The following is a 20,456-nucleotide window of genomic DNA, read 5'->3' as shown; positions in this document are numbered from 1 at the left end:
CAGATTGGGAAAAGAGCTTCACTAACCCTACATCCAAGAGAGGGCTAATATTCAAAATATATAAGAACTCAAGAAGATAGGTCCCAGCAAACTAAATAACCCAACTAAAAATGGGGTACAGAGCTAAACAGAGAATTCTCAACAGAGGAGTGGGGACTTACCCTGACTCTGTTGCCTGCCTGTGGATCGCGTTCCCCTAACTGTGCTGCCTTGTCTGGCCTCAGTGGGAGAAGATGTACCTAGTCCTTCAGTGACTTGAGGTATCCGAGTGGGTTGGGACCCAGAGGGGGACTTCCCACTTCTCAGAAGTGAAGGGGAGGAGGATGAAGGAGGGGCCATGTGAGGGGGAAGGAGGAGGAAGAGAAGGGGGGAGGAGGAGGAGGAAAAGAAGGAGGAAGAGGAGGAGGAGGAGGAGGAGGAGGAGGAGGAGGAGGAGGAGGAGGAGGGCTGCGATCAGGATTTAAAATGAATAAATAAATTAGTTAAAAAAAATAAAAGAAAAAGTTTACAGTTCTACTCACTTTTCCTACATCCAACTCCAACCCACACTTTCTGGTTCTATCCAGACCAGAGTGGCTCTCTCAATACCCTAGTCTTGCGACTTTGGTAATCTGATTTTATCCAAGGTAAAAAACCTGAGACTCTTAACTTTGCCGGCCTCCTAACTATGACTTAGGACACTAGCCACACCTTTAGCCACGCCCTGGTACGGGAGGGTGGGGAGGGGGCCAATCCTGAGGAAACTTTCAGCTTCCCAGCCTTCTCCCCTGCCTGGCCAAAAGGCCCCAGCCTGACTAGATATGCTGTTCCATTAGCAAAGCCCACACTGGTATCTCCGTTCTGCTCATGGACCCTGAAGGCATTGGTGGTCTGAAATGATAATCTCCTGCGAACTACGAACACGCGAGCGGACAAAAGTCAAGATCCATGGCCACGACCAGTAAGATAGAATTGGAGGACGCCTTGGCCCTGGGGCCCAGCTGGCGGCATCTTTGTTACGTGATGCTGTATGCGCCCAATCCAGGGGTGCTCTTCGGTGGCCGCATCTTGCTGAGCTATGCTGTGCTGGTGAGGAAAGGCCACTAGCTGTCCTAGCCCTGTGCCCTTCTGGGATTATCTTTGTCTCCTAGGTAATCCTCATTTCTTCTTTCCCCAGATGACCATGCGCTTTGATGGGCGACTGGGCTTCCCTGGTGGTTTTGTGGATGATCGCAGCCCCAGCCTAGAGGAAGGGCTGAATAAGGAACTGTTGAGGAAGCTGGGCCAGGGAGTGTCCACTTTCAGCATGCTATCCACTGACTACCGAAGCTCCCTTGCCGAGTCCAAATCGAAAGTGGTGGCCCATTTCTATGCCAAGTGCCTAACACTAGAGCAGCTCCAGGCCGTGGAAGCTGGGGCACCACTAGCCGAGGACCATGGGCTAGAGGTGGGGCCAGCCTGGGACCTCTTACCTCTACCTGCCTCCCTTGTCTGTGGTCCCTTTCCAAAGACAGCCCCCTTAGGAGTTCCGGGCCATCAGACCTTGTGCCCGTCCCGGTGTTCAGGACTAGTCAAAACCCTGAACATCTTCATGCTGGATAATACTGCCACTGTGGTCTCCTGTGAACGTTTTACACCACACACACACACTTGACTGGCCTCTGCAGAGATTTTTTCTAGAACACACCCAGCCAAGTGTGATAATGGTCAGGCATGATAGGCATGATACCATGAAAGCATAACAGTGCTTTGTCTTTGGGCCCCTGACTTAGGGAGGCATAGAAGTGATTCCCTAATTCTGGCAAGTACTGAACTTGTTGGGGTGGAGAAGGTGTAGAAAAGTGACTCCTGCACTCACACTGTCAACTTCTAGTGAGCAAGCAGCTTTTTGACTTCTCTCGGACAATCTTTGGTAAGGGAGAAGTAGGAGGAAGGCCTGTGAATTCAGTTTTCTTGAGTTCCCCGGTGAGGCCTACACAGCTGTTATAGAAACGCTAGAGGATAGGGCTGAACCTGTACTCAGGCCACAGGAGCCAGAAAGTGCTGTTGGAAGGATTAACATGGAGGTGGACCCAATATGCCTGGGGAGGGTTAGGCCCATTGGGCCCCACTGAAGGATGAAGCATTAGGACCTGCTCTGCAGGGATATGTGCTCTAGAAATAGCTTGTTGTAGTGAGAACTGTCTTGTCCTCTCTCCTTCCTTTCAAAGGTCTTGGGCCTGGTACGGGTGCCCCTGTATACCTTGCAGGATGGTGTGGGAGGCCTCCCTACGTTCCTGGAGAACTCCTTCATTGGTGTCACCAGGGAGCAGCTACTGGAAGCCCTCCAGGACTTGGGAATTCTGGCTCATGAAACTGCCTCAGACCTCAAGGAACGAATTGTTCAAATTAAGCAGACTCTAAGGTTGATTGGGACCTGAGTCGAGAGAACTTGGTAGTGGGGGAGCCTGGGGAGAAGGGAAATGCTTCCTGGGCCTTGGAGATGACAGCTGATACCAGATTAAAAGGCAGAACTGCAATGCAGTACACTTTGAACAAAAGACCCCATCACCCTATGGCACCAGGGACAGAAATTCATAGCCCTTTGCAGGGTCCTTGACATGTTAAGTCCCTCCTGGCACCTGCCAGGCATGCACACAAGCACCCTGTGCTACACATGGTCTAGCACACTTCCCCTCATGGTCACTCTAACCTGGAACTGTAATCCCCTCCGTTCCTTGCTAATCAGGGGAGTCTTTCCTTCTCTTGTAAAGCTGCCTTCTGGTGTGCAGCTCCATGTTTGCTGGAGGAGCCAGAGGCAGGTGTCCTGGTTTGAATACACTTAGCCCTGAAGGTGTCACTATTTGGGGGTGTGACCCATTGGAGTAGGTGTGCCACTGTGGGCATGAGCTTTAAGACCCTCATCCAAGCTCCCCGGAAGTCATTCTTCTGCTAGCAGCTTTCAGATGAAGATGTAGAACTCTCGGCTCCTCCTGCACCATGCCTGCCCAGACACTGCCATGTTCCTGCCTTGATGATAATGGACTGAACCTCTGAACCTATAAGCCAGCCCCAATTAAATGTTCTTCTTATAAGAGTTGCCTTGGTCATGGTGTCTGTTCACAGCAGTAAAACTGTAAGACAGCATGGGATTTCCCTTTGAAAATGGCCTCTCACCTGAGATTCAACCAGATCCACAGGTTCCAGAACGCTCGAGGAGGCCCTACCAGCTCCACATCCTCCCTTGCTTCTCCCACAACTGAACATAAAGGGTCAGAAGTGGGTGATGGTTTCTTGGGCTGCCTTTGGTTGGACCTAAGACCTCTGAGTGTGTCATCCTCTCTGGAGAGTTCAGAAGGGAGTTGGCCCAGCCTAGCCTGCCCTGCCAAAAAAAGCCTTCTAGGAGAAGATGCTGTCAACAGGGCCCTTAGGCTCTTTTGCTCTCTCAGCTGAAGCTGAGAACCTGATGTAGTTAGGCAGACTCAGCCTTGCTGCTAAAGACTCCAGAATGTGGTCAGAAAACTTTTCCTAAAGACCCAGACAATGACTCTTTTAGGCTTTGAGAACCACACATTTGCCCAACTTTACTTTTAGCTAACAGAATGTTTTTAAAAGATTATATATATATATATATATATAAAAAATTATATTATGCTTATAATGTATATTATAATATATATAATATTATATATAATGTATAATACAATGATATAATAATATATTATTGTATTATATAATAATTGTAATTATATATTATAATATATAATAATAATGTATATAAAGAATGTAGAGGTTATAATGATGGATAACAGAGCTGCCAGTTCAATGTCTCTCCTATGGGGATGGAGATATCAGTTAACTTTGTGAAGCAGCCTGACAATCAAAAATCTTGATCTTGATGATGCAGACGGTTGGGCATGAAAAGTGTGCAGTGGAAGTGGGTTTGAAACAGAGAGAGGTGATTGGTTAAGGAAAACTGGGGAGATAAGAATGGCTGAACCAAAGCCAGGGAAGTTGCTGTAAAAGGGTAAAGCAAGATTCAGGATAGGAAGGCAGAAGGGGAAATGAGCAGGCAGTAAATACTGAGGCCAGAAACTGACACATGCTGGAGAGGTAATATGAGCCAGGAGCCAACACCCTCACTGATGAAGAAGGAGGCACAGAGTCAGTACAGCAGCAGAAGGGCCAAGTGGCCAGGCCAAAACATGCTCTCCCAGGACAGGATCCCATGAAGGAAGGAGGCCGAGCAGAGCCCTGGAAAAGTAATGCAGGACCCCGTGGACTCCAGCTAGGCCCCTTTCAGTCCTTTCAAAGGTGGGGTGACTGTCAGAGCAGCTCTAGAGGCCATGCCTAGAAGGTTTCATTGCTGGGTCTTTTCTCCTAATCTAATCCAAATCTAAGGGTTACATCTCATATAGAATAAACTCTCAGATGGCTGGCCAGAGGGAAATAATGCGTGTGTGTGTGCGCGCGCGCGCACGTGCGCGCGCACATGCACACACGCACAGGCGTGCACATACATGCACACACGCACAGGCGTGCACATACATGCACACACACAAGTGCCTGGCTCTGGCTCTACAAGGAATACTGCATCCACAGTTCATCCTTGCCTGTGATTATTTCTTCAACTTCCCTGCTGCTCTACTTAGGTAGGCTTCTGTGTTCTAGCACTCACGCTCCCTAGCGTCCTTGGAAGGTTTCATTTCCACGTTTTACTTCTGTAAAACTGACTTACTTTCTGAGGCCTCTGCTACTGATGTCTATAATCCACTGCCTTATCTAAGAAGCATCCCTCCCAGGCAGTGGGTTCAGTCATCACACACTGGTGGGCTGGTCTGGGTTTAGTTCCCTAGCCTGGTCCTGATGGTGCCTCCCTCCCAGGAGGGAAAGAGGTAGGCTAGACTGTGCATGTCTCTTCTCATCCACTCCCATCCTGCTGGGGGATGGTCAGCTGGGATGACAACCACACAGGGCTCCCTGTGTCCCTGTAAGCACAGGTCTCTGGGCCTGGGGGATGGGAGAAGAAGGTGGAAGCTCATCCAGCCTCCAGCCCTGCTCCCAGCAGCCAGGACTTCCAGCTGAGCACTGACTTCCTTATCTCAAGCTTGGGGTTGTGATTCCTGGGGAGAGGGTTAATGGAGGGAGCACTTGGCATTAACTTGGAGCAGGTCAGCCAGCACTGTGTCAGCACAGGCTGCTGCTGCTCCTTCCTGGAGAGGAGAGGGGACATGTCACACACACACACACACACACACACACACACACACACACACACACACACACACACTGATGCCTCTCTAGCAGAATCAGCAAGAAGTTTCTACTTCTCAACCTTGCACTTTCCCTCTTTACAGAAATCACTTTCAGACTTCATTCTAACCTGAGTGCAAGTCCTTGTCAGTTGCTGGATTTGAGGCAAAGCTGCTGTTTTCTGGCAGGACCACGTTGGGAAGAAGGATGCCAGTGAATTTGGACTTTGAGGAAGGCTAAGTGAAACAGATAAGGTTAATGTGATGGTTTGTATATTCTTGGCCCAGGGAGTGTCACCTGTTGGGGTAGGTGTGTCACTATGAGTGTGGGCTTTAAGACCCTCATCCTAGCTGCCTGGAAGTCAGTCTTTCACTAGCAGCCTTCAGATGAAGATGTAGAACTCTCAGCTCTGCCTGCAACAAGCCTGCTGGGATGCTGCCATGCTCCTGCCTTGATGATAATGGACTGAATCTCTAAACCTATAAGCCATCCCCAATTAAATGTTGTCATTTATAAGACTTGCCTTGGTCATGGTGTTTGTTCACAGCAGTAAAACCCTAACTAAGACAGTTACTGAGAGAGGAATAGGAAAGGGGGGGGTGGTTATTGCATAGAAAATATTTAAATCAGTACCCCAAATATTCCGGTTACCTGATGAGCAGAAAAGCAAAACTGGATATGAACATTTCACCCTTGACAATATTTGCAAAGAGCAGCAGAGTTTGTGCCATGTGGAAGATGCTGGGTGTGGCTCATTCCTTAAGAGGAGAGGAAATGGTGGGCTACTCTATTTAATACTCTGAGGTAGAAGGGTGTGGGCCAGGCAGGGTAATGGAGACTGTCATGGCCTTCAGGCTATATGAAGTCTACCAAAGAGAAACAACCGTCTCCCCCCCTCCCCCATGACTTCTAGGTCCCGTTTCTCTGGCTGAATTCATATGGCCATTCACTCCCCCCGCCCCAAGTAGTGGGCACAGTCTGTCAGAGTCACCACTGGAGGGTTAAAATACCACTGTGCCCACGCCGGTCCGTATGCCCTCACTTATGGAATCAGAGGCCAGCAGTACTGAGGCGCCAAAGGAGCGGTGAAAGATGCACGGAGGTTCCTCTCCCACCAGCTCTGAGGCTAGGGAAAATCTACATTCCAGACTCTCCCACAAAGTGTCCAGTTCACCCTGATCACACAACCAAAACCAGGGCCACCAGACCCAACCTCAACCCTTCTGCATGGACGACTGTCAAGGACCCTGTCCTCTCCTCAGCACAAGTTCTACACGGAGCTCACCTAGTATAAGTAGGAATGGAAAGTTCCAGACAGGACTGCTGTTCCCACCCTCTCGGCTTCCAGCCTCTTGGGTTTCTGAAGGCCCCACCTTGTACATTTACAACAGCCAGACACCCGGCAGTAGTTCCAGGACGTGGATGGAGGCAAAGGTCTACGGAACAGGAGACAAGGGCAGCCGAATGATCTGAGAGACAAGGAGTGCACCTCAACTACTGGAAACTCACTCCTTTGTAACTGTGCTATTAATTCTGATCATGCATGTGTACCACTTCCGCCCACAAAATGTCTAAGGTAGGAGGTTCCGATTAGCTATATCCTTATCATTAGCCCCCATTCTGGCATAAAGAGACAAAGAGGGGATATCTGCTTGCTCTTAGCGTTCGTGAGAGACTTGGGCAATTTGTATCCTCTATAATAGACCTAAACTGGTTAGTTTTATGTCAGCTTGACCCAGGTAGAATCATCTGAGAGGAGAGAACCTGAGTTGAAAAACTGCCTAGTAAAACTGGGCTGCAGACAAACCTGTAGTGTGCTTTCAGTGACTACAGATGTGGGAGGGGCCAGCACATTGTGGCTGTTACCATTCCTGGGCTGGTGGCCATGGATTCTCTAAGGAATCAAGCTGATCAAGCCATGAGGAACTAGGCAGTAAACAGCACTGCCTCCAGGTTCCTAACCAATTTGAATTCCTGGGCTGGTTTTACTCAATGTGATTCAGGGTATAAAAGGACCATTCCTCCCCAAGTTGTTGTTGTTGTTGTTGTTGTTGTTTGTCATAGTGTTATCACAGAGATAGAAACCTAAGGCAGAAATTGGTACCAGAATTGATAAACATTCTAAGTCCAGAAGATCCCACGACTGTGGGTCCACCAACCATTGTACTTCTCCAGCTGTGCAGTGAGTTCCTTGGTCACAAGCAATGCTGTGTGGGATACCATGATGCTGAATAAGGCATTTTGTAAGTCCATGGATGGTAGTTTTAGCAGAACCATTACATAATGGAAAGGCAAATCTAGTCCAGAAAGGACAAAACATTGCTCTTTCTGTGAAGGAAGTGAACCAATGTAGTCAACCTGCCACCAAGTTGATGGCTGGTCACCCTGGGGAATGATGCCCTGTCTTGGCCTCTGCTATTAGCAGATCTGGCATTCGGTAGCAGCTGTAGCCAGGTCAGCCCTGATGAGTGGAAATCCATGTTGTTATAGCCAATAATAACCTCTGCCACTGCAGCCAAACTAGAAACAATTGCAGTGTCCTTTCAGGGTTAAGGGCTAGTTCAATTGTAGTGCTTGCTTTGTAGGCACAAGGACCTGAATTTCATCCCAAAAAGGTGGGTGAAAAAACTTGGGCACATACCTGTCATCACAATCTTGGAGTCACGGGGATAACCAACCTAGTCTAGTTGACATGTTTCAGACCAATGAGAGACTTTGTCTTCATAGGAAACAATGGGCAGTGACTAAGGAATAATACCCAAGAACGTCCCTCTAGCTTCTACCCCCCACACAGAAAAATGTGTGTGTGTGTCTGCACACACACACTACAATGCACGCACACACACACACACACACACACACACACACACACACACACACACAATGTCCCTCCATGGTAGATTGTCTTTACAGGAAGTCCTATTGATAAGCCTCTAGTTGTTCTCTCTGACAGCATTCCCTGTGTCCTGTCACCACATGGTTTTCTAGGTCTGTGGTTCTCAACACTGGCTCTTCACTTAGAACACAGGGAAAATCCAGTGAGGACCATGTGAGTTGGTTTGGCATTCGAAGGCAGGTGACAGGCATTGGCGATCTTAGGCAACATTAGTCTTAGAATTGGTCTTGGAGCTTATGAGATGAGACTGGAACCTCATTCCTCCTGCAGGCTCCTGGTCCAGGAGATTGGGGGGGGGGGGGGGAGCATGTCAGCTAAAAGGTTTTATGAAATGCAAACGCTTCATTCAAATGTAAATTATAACCTTTACCTTCAAATTCAGGAGAAGCCAAAGATCTTCCTACTTTTAACTTTTTACTACAGGAAACATCAAACTATATAAATTTTTTAAAAAACAAGCCCGAATGGTCCCCAGAAATCCAGCTTCTAAAGCTGTATTCACACCCTCAGCCTCTGTCTCTTGGAGGATTATTTTTAGCTTGTGCTTTATACATATTTTAGTATTTAGCTGCAAAGAGCAAAGAACATTTAAAACTGTAACCACATTACCATCCTACCTCAAACAATTGCATTATTCTTGTACAGCAAGCATCGGATCCCCAATTATAGATACAAAATAAAATATTTTTGTAAATTTAACAACCAGGCCATGGCCATTTTGAGTCTGACCTCCAATGACCCATTGTAGAGTGAAAAATTATAAAGGCCATTTTATGAAATATGTGTAGATTTTTCACCTTACAGAACGCGAAACTGAACATAAGATTTCAGGCCTTCACATTCCAGGTGAAGGACACTTGCTGGATTACATTCCCCAAGCCTCGCCCAAGGCAGGAAGGCATTCCTGACTACAGATAAAGATGCTGCCACCTAGGTGGGACTATAGCTGGAAGATAGTTCATCTGAAATAGTTGGCAAATGGCAGGATAGGACACAATAGCATGGTAAAAACCACATTTTTGAGAAGAATGAGTGTGCAGTGATTTTCACACGACTCTAGATCATTTGGGCTAGATTCTCTGAAATGTTCCACTGTTCTTGGTTACCCCTCCCTTGGTCTTCCCAGTGCTATGTTCAAAATTTGTAAAACAACCAATCATGTGTAAGCGCTCTAAAATGCAACCATTCATGTGTAAGCTCGCGAAAATGCCTTCCTCCCCCCACCCCATGCTATAAAAGACCCTTTAACCCACCCACCACACGGGGCCAAAACCCTGCTCTTGGAGCTAAAGAGCTTGTCGTTTTGACCGCCGGCTCTTCACCTAATAAACCTCTGCTGATTGCATCCAGGTATGGTTTCTTGTGATTTTTGGGTGGCCGAAATGTCCTAAGACTTGAGGAAGGGTCTCCGGAGTTTGGAGCTCTTCACCATGATGCCTCACTCACGTATCTAGAGCCTAACCCCTATTATGTCAGGTATCTTTGCACAAGTACATTAATTGGTCTTAAGAAAATCAACTAATACTGTAAAATTTGTTTCTCAACAAGATTAATGGGAAGTCCACCTGTCCACTGGAATATGGTTCCAGGCTGGAGGCTGTTAATTCCAACTGGGTGAAAATAAGACCATTACCACAATTGAAGCAAGCTTTATTAAATACTGGCCAGGACCAAGGATACCGGCCAGGTCCATATCCAGGATTTCCAAAGTATGGCACCAAATTATAGGTAAAACCCATAAGCTACATACTTCCTGCCTTCGTCCAATCAGGAGCAAGTATACATCCTGACATACTTCCTGCCTATGTGTGATCAAGCACACATCCTGTGCAGTTAGAGCAACGAAGCTTGCTTACAAAAGCAAAAACACATGACTTGTTGTCTTCCATGAACAACAGCCCCCAACATTCCAGGAAGTTATCTGTCCTTAGGCAAGTGGGGCTTATATGTTAGAGGCAATTTTGTTTTATAGATTGCCTAATCACAGCAATTTAAACTTAAAATATAACTTCAGCCATCACAGAGGACCATAAGGACAAGGTAGAGTACCCCCCACCCCGCTATACACACACACAGACAAATACACACACATACACACACATACACACACATACACACACATACACACACACACACACACACACACACACACCATCATCACCATCATCATCAATCATCTCAACCATTATTAAAAAACAAAGAACCCCCTTGCTACCTCCCAGCAGCCCAGTTCCTTCTGGGCACTCCCCTGCTGCTTTTCTTTTTTTAATAGTGTATTTCAATAATCTCTCACTTTGTCTTTCGGTGTCTTGGTGAATTCTCTTACCACCCATGTCCCCAGCCTACCATGGGCAGTTCCTCACAGTAGTAGTCACATGACCCAAATTATTTACTTTGTTCAGTTTTGAACTCAAATGTGGCCCAAGTCCCTGGCTTTGTTAAATCCAAACGCTCAGGACCAGGAGGTGTCTTCATAAAAGGGCTAGAAATTCTTTATGGCACACAAAAGCACAGCACTGGAGACTTCCCAGTCTCCAGTATTTCCAGAATGGAAAATAACTTTCAGTTGTTCAGTTGTTGAAGTGGGGTTGGCAGTGGTGAAATAAGCCTTATATCCTCAAGGGCCTCCTGCTAGGACCCCATGTCCCCAATGGGCAAAAGGACCTCTCCTTGTCTTGTTGGGTAACAAGTTGTATTAGATTTATTTATTTTTCTTGAACCCAGTCATTTGTGGAATGTTCCCTGCATTGTTAGTGGTTAGTCCTCAGAGATCTGTGTGAGGCATCATAGGTCCTTGAGGGTAAGGTTCCAAATGATCACAGCTCAGGTATTAAAATTGGAAATTTTGGCTTTGGCATTTTGTCTCTATAAGTAAGGACTGGATGCCTGACATATAAATATGAGCCATAAGAAGACCAGGTCCTGGGATGGGTTTTCAGAACTTCCAACAGGAGGGCTACCAGGTAACAGTTGGAAAGGTAAACTAGACCTAAAACTTTAACACTGGATAAAAATCCACCCCCAACCCCACCTCAATAACTGAACAACTAAAAGTTATTTCCCTCATTCTGGAGACTGGGAAGTCTCCAGTGCTGTGCTTTTGTGTGCTGTAAAAAATTTCTAGCCCTTTTATCAAGACACCCCCTGGTCCTGAGCGTTTGGATGTAACAAAGCCAGGGACTTGGGTCACTGGAAAAAGAAAGCTCTGTTTGCAACAAGCCTACAGTGAGAGGGGCAGGATCCCATGATGCCAGGAAAGCCTGGGGACAGCAGGCTCTCTAGGCAGGGCACTTGCTGCTCCTTGGGTGGTTCAGACATAAGCAGACTGTTATGGTGCCTTGATCATCATCAGTCTGGGGCTGGAGTCAAGGATTTCAACATAAGTTTAGGAACAAAAAGTATATTTGTGTATTGGCCCAAGGCTGTAGGCTGTCTGGTTTCTTTCATCTCTGCCTCCATCCATCCTCAGGCACTGTCACTAAATTTTGGACATCCAATAATTTCCCCCATTCTGGCTTTAGCTGATATGTCTACCCAATCTCTTTCATGGTAAGATCCGCTGCCATGTCTCATCCCTCCTTGTAATTCAATTATGGCAGAAACTAGGTTAATCGTCTTGTAAACGTCCCTTAGCCAGTGCCTGCCTGGGTTTTCTAAAGTAAACACAATTTTAGGCAGTTTATATTCATAATAAAATTGAGAGAATAGTGCAAGAAATTTCCACATATGCAATTTAATTTCCCTATTAATATCTTAATTTAGTATGATATAGATCTCAAAATAAGGAGCCAGTTTTAAAGCATTAATATTAACTAAAATTTTATTCAGCTTCTCTTGGCTGTTACATAATATCCTCATCTTTGCTCAGATTTTGGGTGCCACATGCTCAGATTTTGGGTGCCGCGCATCTTTTGAGGCTCTCCTTTATTCCATAGGCACCTGTGGAAATTTCCATTTCTATTTTGACTGTATAGATCGAATATTTATGCCCTCTGCATCTGTCCTTCAGTCCACATGCTGAGATCCTAACCCTGCGATGATATTTGTGGATGGGGGCTTTTGGGAGGGGACTACACCACAATAATGGAGCCTTTATGAATAACATTAGTGACCTTGCAGCAGCCCTAGAGAACTCTCCAGAACCTTCTGAGATTTCAGCTACAAGGCGGCCTATGAATCAAGAACTGGGACCTCAGCAAACACCAAGTGTGTCAGCCCCTTCATCTTAGACTTCCAAGTCTCCAGAACTGTGTGAAATAAACTTTACTTGTCTATACGCCCTCCAGTCTAAGGCATTTTGTTCCAGTAACTCCAAACAACTAAAATAATGCCTGGACAGTTTTAAGGTTTACTTGTCAACTACCTGTAGATGTCCCTCTGCCGAGGCTGACTTGCTGCTTTCCTCACAGTTTAGACCAGAGTTCCCTCCTTTGGGGAGGGAGGTCTCAGGCAAAAGAACCATTTTCATCACATCTTATCAATTACCCTCTGTCAGTGTGACACCCAATGCCAGATGCTGATCTTGACATCATATCTAATCCCTTCTGTCACTGTGACACCCAATGCCAGATTCTGACTGACATCATATCTAGTCCCCTCTGTCACTGATAGACCAATGCTAGATGCTTACCTTGACATCATATCTAGTCTCCTCTGTCACTGTGACACCCAACGCCAGATGCTGATCTTGATTGTCCCCCTAAAGTAGTGGTTGCCAATTTCTCCACAAAGCTACAAACCTGGACTGTGGTTTTCTTCTTTGTATACTGTTTACTCATCGGAAAGAAGTCACTATTGAGCTATGCTCTGCTGGGGGACAAAATAGCTGCAGAAATGATCACTAATTCTTCCACGTGAAGGACCCTGCCTATGCACAGCTGTTCATTCCACATGTATCTACATTCCATATCAGTACAGGTATAAGGATATTTATTTTCTACTTTGCATTATAAACAAATAAGCAATACATAAATAAATAATAAATAAATCAAAAGTAAAATCATTTTATTTTACTCAAACTGTTTCTGTTTTGAAAACTCAGCAGTGGCCTGTGACTTTCTGTCTCAGATCTAACAACAGTGCAGGTGTTCTCTTGACATTTTTGGGCTTCTTTTTCTTTTTGGGAGGAGTACGGGTGGGGTTGAGCTTTCTTCCTGACAACACAAGATGGTTGATATTCACTGCATAGTCACTAGGAATCTTCTCTGGCCCTTCGGTGGAAGTTTCCTAAGGAGCTTTGGTTTCTTTCGTTGGGATGTGATGTCATAAGCAAGTTCTAGGCCCTAACTGAGTCATTAGCATCAGGAGTCATTGGCCCTGTGGTCCTCCCAACTGACAGAGCAACAGCAACAAGAACAAAAATGTAAGGGGTTTACTAATCCTAGTACATAGACATTCCTACAAATGCTTCTATATGTAGATGCCTGGAGGTCTATATAGGCCAAACATGAACTCATAAACCCATATTAAGCTTTAGCCTGTTACTACAGAAAGTATAACAATTATATTCTCTTAGTTTGGAGGTGGCCCTTTGTAGTTATTATAGATTGGACCAAGATTCACAGTTTATTTTATAGGAGTGGTATAGTAGACATATAGTAGTACTGCAGACATGCTGTCTACAGTAATTCTTGAACACCATAATTCTTAACACTGTGCTTGCATGAGGTTCTGGGTTAACTCTGTACAATATTGTAGCCTGTTTTCTTTTTAAATGAAGGGAGAGATGTGTAATTTGTTTTCTAAAATAGAAAAAAAGGATCATTTGGGCTCCCAAACATCTTCCAAAGACAGCCATGGAGTTGCTTTCTGTCTATGTGAGCCATTATCAGAATGGAACAGCTCTGAGCATGTGGCTCAGTCCGCCTCCAGCCCTGACTCCTGGAATCTGCTTCTGTGTGGCAGGGTAGAGGATGAGAACGCAGGGGCCAGACAGACACAGAGTTGTTTGAAAGACATTGTATCCTAGTTTGATTTTCTGTTGCTGTGACAAAACACCCTTATCAAAAACAACTGGAGGACATGGAAGGGCATGTGTGAGTTATTCTTCTACAGGTCACAATCCCCTGCAAGAAGTCAGGGCAGGAACTCAAGAAGAAACCATGGAGGTGACAATGTTGGTTCTTGGCCTTGGTGGCTTTTCAAATGGTGTGTGTTTAAAAGCCAGGTTGGGAAGATGTCTTAGTCTATACAACCTCTGCCTTGCAAGCATGAAGGTCTGAGTCTGGATTCTCTAGCCCCCCACAAAAGTCGAGAGTAGTGGACATGCCTGTAACTCTAGCACTGGTATGGGAGAAGTGGAGACAGGTGGATCCCCAGAGTTTACTGACCAGCCATTCTAGACCATTAGTGATCTCAGTGTTCAGCATTAGATACTTTCTCAAAAATAAGGGAGGCTGCAATAGAGGAAGACACCCAGAGACACTCAGAATTGACCCCGGCCTCCATGCACATGTGAACATGTACTTGCATGTCTTATGCATGCACATAAATTTATACACATACATACACTACACACGTCCACAAAACAAAAACAAAGAACCACCATGTCTTCTCACTACCCCCAGGAAATTTTTCTTGAAATTGGCCTGGGATGGGGCTCTGGAATTGGAAGGTATCATATGTGTTTTATAAAGGTTTTTTGTTTTGTTTTGTTGTTGTTTTGGGGTTTTTTTGTTTGGTTTTTTTTTGTTTTTTTTTTTTGTTTGGTTTTGTTTTGTTTTTTGTTTTTTTTTTTTTTTTGCAAAGTGATACTAATGTTTGACCAGGATGATTTGCCAGTCCCTTGAATGTTAGTTGAGCACTTTTATCACACCTATAGCCTCGCCATGATGTGACTGTCTCAGTCAGTGACATCTCTGCCGTGCTACTTGGGACCAAGGAAAGACATCCACAGGCTTTTCCTGGTGTTGCTCTTATTCTTAGGATGCTGGCCTCAATCTTTGACATAAGACACAGCATCAAACCTCCACCCTCTAATCCAAGAATGGCTGCATTTACTTTGTGTCTGGCTCTCTGGAGAATTTTACCCCCATCCTAGGCTGATTCCACATCCACTAACAGGTCTGTAACTGGGAACCTGAGAGGGTTGAGCGGCTTCTACTAAAGTCACAAGTCTGTGTCTGGGTGAGTTCTGAGCTCTACAACAAATTGCCAAGTCCAGGCTGTGACTTGAAGTTAGACCTTGAGAGTCACCGCTTCCCTTCCTTAAATACATTCAGGTTCTTGATATATGGACTCAACTTCGGATGAGGCAGCCCAGCTGAACTGAAGCATCCTGAATCCCAGGTTCTCAGCTTAGGCATTAAGTGTCCACCTCTTTCTCATTATTCTTCAGAATTTAAAGTTCTGAGGGTATTTTAATTTACTGCCAGTGTGGTGATGGAGGTGGGGGGGGGGGTGTCTTGTCTGACTCCTCCCCACTCTCTTTTCTGTGCTTTAGCAACATCCTCAGCCATCCAGCCATCCCCAACCTTGCTGTGGGACCTGTGACATTTCCATATGCCATTTTCCATATACCAGGCTCCACACCACTACCCAGAGCCTCAGCCAATGCTTGTTGTAACCACACCCATTGGCCACTCTTCTTCCCTTCCCCCAAAAGTGTTAGCTCCGTCCTGGCGCTGGTCCCTGCGCCCCCTTGTATTCAGTCAGTCCCTACATTTCCACCACTCCAGACTTGTTTCCACCTCTCCTTCCCCCCCTCCCCCCCAAGGATAAACATAAGCTCTTAAGCCAGACTACCTTCCTCCCATCCCAAGGCTCCTTCCTATGGATGGAGCAACCCCGAACAGTTTCCTAAATATTGCGTTGTCCTTTGCACTGCCCTGACTCTTGAGTAAGTAAATTCTGCTCAGGTTCCAAAACACTTCCTAACCTGGCCTGAGCCTGTCTCTACCATACCAAGCCTTCAGCCCCGCCCTAGCCTAAGGGCCAATCCAGCGTGTCTTTCCGGCTCCTCCTGAGAGACTCATCCTGATTGGCTGATGCCGAGTCTCGCGTAGCTCCGCCCCGAGGCGCTGTCCTCTGCAGGAACCCGGAAGTGCGAGCCTCGAGATGCAGGGGGTTCGGAAGCTGGAGCTCAGCGAAGCCCTGGCCCTCGGGCCGGGCTGGCGTCACGCCTGCCATGCGCTGCTCTACGCGCCCGACCCCCGCAAGCTGTTCGGCCGTATCCCGATGCGCTTCGCCGTGCTGGTGAGGACGCGGCGTGCGCTGCCGCACCCCGTCCCGGGGCTCGCGTGCCCTGACCAACCATCATACCCATACCCTCCTCCCCCAGATGCAGATGCGCTTCGACGGGCGCCTGGGCTTCCCTGGCGGCTTCGTGGACGCGCAGGATAGCTGCCTGGAGGACGGGCTGAACCGTGAACTGCGCGAGGAGCTGGGCGAAGCGATGTCTGCCTTCCGCGTGGAACGCTCTGATTACCGCAGCTCACACATCGCGGCCAGACCGCGCGTGGTGGCCCACTTCTATGCCAAGCGCCTGACACTGGAACAGCTGCAGGCTGTGGAAGCCAGGGCGCCTCAAGCCAAGGACCACGGGCTGGAGGTGGGACCAGCCTGGGATCCACTCCATCTCTGTCCTCTCCCCAACCCCAATGTCCCTCACCGAGAAAAGCCACAGGGCGGAGGAGATTTTGACCCTCCGACTTTGAATTCTTTCAAGTGGCATGAACTAGTTGAGATCTCGGTCATCTCCAGGCTGGATAATACCACCCACTCAGTCACCTTTAGTGGCCTCTGAAGAGAGCTTTCTGGAACACACATCCAAGGGTCTCTGCTGCTCTATGCTAATGTGCATGATACCCTAAGCTCTTGATTTTGGGCTCATATTTCCCTTAAGCAGAAAGTCTGACAGTGAGGTCTAATGCTAAGCCTGTGTGTAGAGGTGACTCCGAACCTAGGGGTGAGGATGATATCAAAACTGATTAGTGCGCCCACTTTGGCAGTGTGTAGACTGAACAGTCCATCGGAATCAGTTGAGTTGGGTAAGGATGTCAGAGGAATACTTGGGTATTTGCATTTTTCTTGAGCACCCAAGTGATACCTATTCAGTGGTGTAAGTAATATGTTTTGAAATACTGTTACAGCCATGTGTGCCTCAGGGAGGCAGTAGCCAGTGATGGTGAGGAAAAGGATGGAGGATTAACATGGACAGGGCATGATGCCCAGCGTGGGTCATTTGTCCACAGAGTGGCTCTCTAAGCTCCCCTGAGGTGTGGCTATTGGGCCCCGTTCTGCTTGGCCGTTCTCTGGAGAGTTCTGTTCCAAGGTAGATAAGGTAATAATGTGTTGAGGTACTTGAAGCCCCACTTGTCCCCTGTCTGCTTTCCATAGGTGCTGGGCCTGGTGCGGGTACCCCTGTACATCCTACGTGATGGTGGGGGAGGCCTGCCTGCCTTTCTGGAGAACTCCTTCATTGGTGCTGCCCGGGAGCAGCTACTAGAAGCTCTTCGGGACTTGGAACTTCTGGATCCTGGCACTATTGCAAAACTCAAGATCCCAGATTCTAGGTAGACTTGGACCAGTATGGACCCCTGGAACCCAGGTTGAGGGCCTTGGCATGAGGAAGGGAGAGAAAAAGGGAGGGAGGGGCACGTGTTTTCTCTTTGGGGTCTGAGGGGTTATAGATGATACCAGAGTAACAACAGAGGTAGATATGCAATATTTTCAACGAAGGACCTTGTCTGGTGGCATTAGGGATAAAAGACCTTGTATCTCAGAGTCCTACCTTATACATGGACAGAGAGCCTGGAAGCTCCAGGTATGCATGTGTGTAGTCTGTGGTCACACACAGCCTGGCACCCTGTCATCTGTCCACCTTAACTGTGATGTGGCATTTGGCACATGCCACTCCTTTCCTGGTAAATGTGAGGGTTTCTTCCCCATCTGCTGCAAGGCTGCCGTCCAGTGTCCAGCCCAGCCCATGACTCTTAGGAAAGCAAAGGGGCTTCTGAGACTGGCCCCATGTTGCCTGAGGCTTGAGCAAAGCAGTAGGTTTCAGCACATGGGGTAAGGGCCTACCTAGCCCTGCATGCCAACTGAGGGTTGGAACGGGTCAAGTGCTTCTTGGGCTGAACTGGGGCCTGAGACCTCACTCTTGATGCTTGTCTTGCAGCCTGTTCATCTTTGAGCTCCCTTTGTCTCTGTCTAGCCCGCCCTGCCAAAAAAAGAGCCAAAAAAGAGGCATCTGGAAAAGTTAGGCTGATATCTGGGCCTCCATGTTTCTAGCTCTTTCAAAAGGTTTGGGTTAATACTTGCTCAGTGGTAGGTATGGTGAAGTAGAGAGAGAAGTAGAGAGCCACTGTTCTTGTCTTTAAGACCTCACAGTGAGGAGTAGGCACACAGCACACAGTAAAATCTATAGGCTGTCAGTCACATGGTGTCCATGGGAACGCTTTAACTTGGCCACGTCAAACTTACCTGCACAATACATAAATTTGTGGTTGTTGTGTCCCAATAAAACACCAATGATAAAACAGCTGTCTGGCTTCTGGACTGGAGTTTATCAATGACTGCTCATTGATAGAAAGAGAGGCTAAAGGTTTGTGATGCCTGTGTTTGTAAGCATTCTGTTGACATTCTTTCACTTGGGTTCATCTGGAAAGGCCCTAGTTAAGAAGGAAGAAGGGAAAGGAGGCGGGTAATCACGTAGGGATTCGGAAAGAAGTTTCTAAGGAGACATGTGTGAAGGCCCTGAGGGGGGAAGAATCTTGTCAGAACATCCCAGGACATACTTCTTAATCAGGATCTTGGGAGGTATTTCATAGTCAAGTAACTGTTTTTTATCTCAAGACTGCCCTGTCACTGATGTGGATCTTTTTGAAAATTCTCCAATTTTCAGATTCTGGGGATGTAGCTAATGTAGCTTTGCCTAGCATCCATGAGAGCCTGAGTCTCACCCCTGGCATCACATAAATGGCAAACACCTGTAACCCCAGTGCTCAGACGGGACGATCAGAGGTTCAAGATCATGCTTGGCTACATAGTTGAAGGCCAGCCTAGGATTCATGAGAGCCACCCTAGAATCTCCCGCCTTTTAAACAACATAAGTCTAGATAATATTGAGCTGGTAGATAGGGCTTGTCAGGAGAATTCATTGTCTTAGTAGAGAGGTTGAAAAGGCTGGGCTCAGGTGGGGACAAAGCCCCTGTGTCTAGTTGGATGAGATTCCTTCATGACTCAGTACCCAGAGAAGGGTATCAAAAGATTAGGGTAGAAGCTACAAGATGACTGATCCAGGCTCTGAAAATACATAGTGTAACTTCCGTGCCCCATTAGCCAATCAAGTCATTTAATACTGTATTCAATGGGTGGGGATTAGACTCCATTTCTTGCTAGTGGTGTAATGTAAGTGGGAGAGGCAATAAAAGACTTGCCACCAACATTGACAAGAGCCTTTCATAGAACAGAATATGGCCAATATAATTAAACACCAGTTAAGCAATGGGAGGCTGTGCTTGAGAAGTGGCAGCTCTTTTGGCACAAGATCTTTACAGGCCACGGGGATGGCCCAGTGCCTATTTCAGGCAAGTCATTTCTGGTGTGGATCAGAAATCAGAAGGACATGGAGGAACCTGCCACAATAGTTTCTATGGGAGAGGGTGGTGACCCAGAAAAGGGTTGAGTAGTGAAGGTGCACAGAGACAGATGGGGGTGGGGATCATGGTGTTATCTGACAGCCTAGTTGTTGGAGAAGGGAGGTGGGGAATTCCAGGGTGACTTTTAATTTGAACTACAAGGTGTTTGTGTTGTGGATGAAGACAAAACTCAGTGGATAAGGGAACAAGATTTGAAGACACAGGGATATGAATCTGTAAGCTAAAGCAGTAAACAGCATAAAAGTTCTATTTGGAGATTATCCATAGAGAAAAGTGATGGGCAGGTCAAAGCCCCAAGACTTGGGAAGATGGGTAGAACATGGTAAAACAGATCAAGAACCTGGGGAAAGCTGCTTTAACAAACCAAACACTTCTCCGTGTTTCTAAGAGCTTTGGTGAGTTAGGTCAGAGAAGTCCATTGGATTTAGCACCAGCCATTTTGTTGGCTTTGTTGGGAGCAGTGTCAGGAATATGAGGGTGGAGGGCAAACAAACTGGTAGACAGCAGACTGCAGAGGCAGCCTGTGAGGTGTTCAATTTAAAGGAGAGGCCAAAGATTTCATTGCCATGGTTGGTTGCTAGAGTTGGAAGCCTGGAAATCTATGGTGGTGGGGGTGGGGGTGGGGGTGGTGGGGGTGTTGGGGGTGGTGGTGGGTCTGTACATCCATCTCCTTTTCTCTCTCACTTGTGATGAAGAGTCTCTGATTGCCAGTTTGATTAGGCTGTGAGATGCCTATGGAATTAGTAAAG

General features: G+C 46.9%; 2 protein-coding genes across 3 annotated transcripts; both read left to right on the top strand.

Moving 5' to 3' along the window:
* The first annotated feature begins 730 nt into the window (after positions 1–730).
* On the top strand, positions 731–2,506 carry LOC117693594 (U8 snoRNA-decapping enzyme-like). The gene is made up of 3 exons (XM_034484338.1): positions 731–1,068; positions 1,157–1,426; positions 2,190–2,506. Exons 1-3 carry the CDS (start codon positions 928–930, stop codon positions 2,397–2,399), a joined length of 621 nt encoding a protein of 206 aa, XP_034340229.1. The 5' UTR covers positions 731–927; the 3' UTR covers positions 2,400–2,506.
* Positions 2,507–16,120: 13,614 nt separating this feature from the next.
* On the top strand, positions 16,121–18,587 carry LOC117693867 (U8 snoRNA-decapping enzyme). 2 transcript variants are annotated; one of them, XM_034484647.2, is made up of 3 exons: positions 16,121–16,300; positions 16,386–16,655; positions 17,444–18,587. In XM_034484647.2, the coding sequence occupies exons 1-3, from the start codon at positions 16,163–16,165 to the stop codon at positions 17,621–17,623; spliced, it is 588 nt and encodes a 195-aa protein (XP_034340538.1). In that variant the 5' UTR covers positions 16,121–16,162; the 3' UTR covers positions 17,624–18,587. The 2 variants fall into 2 exon arrangements, with proteins under 2 accessions (XP_034340538.1, XP_076774235.1); XM_076918120.1 differs by having other exon boundaries at positions 16,386–17,591.
* The last annotated feature ends 1,869 nt before the right edge of the window (positions 18,588–20,456 follow it).

Source organism: Arvicanthis niloticus, chromosome 21 (assembly GCF_011762505.2).
Source record: "Arvicanthis niloticus isolate mArvNil1 chromosome 21, mArvNil1.pat.X, whole genome shotgun sequence".
Classification (NCBI taxonomy): Eukaryota; Metazoa; Chordata; class Mammalia; order Rodentia; family Muridae; genus Arvicanthis; species Arvicanthis niloticus.
Note: the sequence above shows the minus strand (reverse complement) of the source record. Positions and strands in the feature narration are given on the sequence as shown.

What these genes read in the sequence shown, in the direction of transcription:
- LOC117693867 (XM_076918120.1), top strand. Translation starts at nt 16,163, where the DNA reads ATGCAGGGGGTTCGGAAGCTGGAGCTCAGCGAAGCCCTGGCCCTCGGG. An exon ending in CGATGCGCTTCGCCGTGCTG is followed by an intron (nt 16,301 to 16,385) that starts GTGAGGACGCGG and finishes CTCCTCCCCCAG; the next exon opens with ATGCAGATGCGCTTCGACGG.
- LOC117693594 (XM_034484338.1), top strand. Translation starts at nt 928, where the DNA reads ATGGCCACGACCAGTAAGATAGAATTGGAGGACGCCTTGGCCCTGGGG. An exon ending in TGCTGAGCTATGCTGTGCTG is followed by an intron (nt 1,069 to 1,156) that starts GTGAGGAAAGGC and finishes TTCTTTCCCCAG; the next exon opens with ATGACCATGCGCTTTGATGG. An exon ending in CCGAGGACCATGGGCTAGAG is followed by an intron (nt 1,427 to 2,189) that starts GTGGGGCCAGCC and finishes TTCCTTTCAAAG; the next exon opens with GTCTTGGGCCTGGTACGGGT.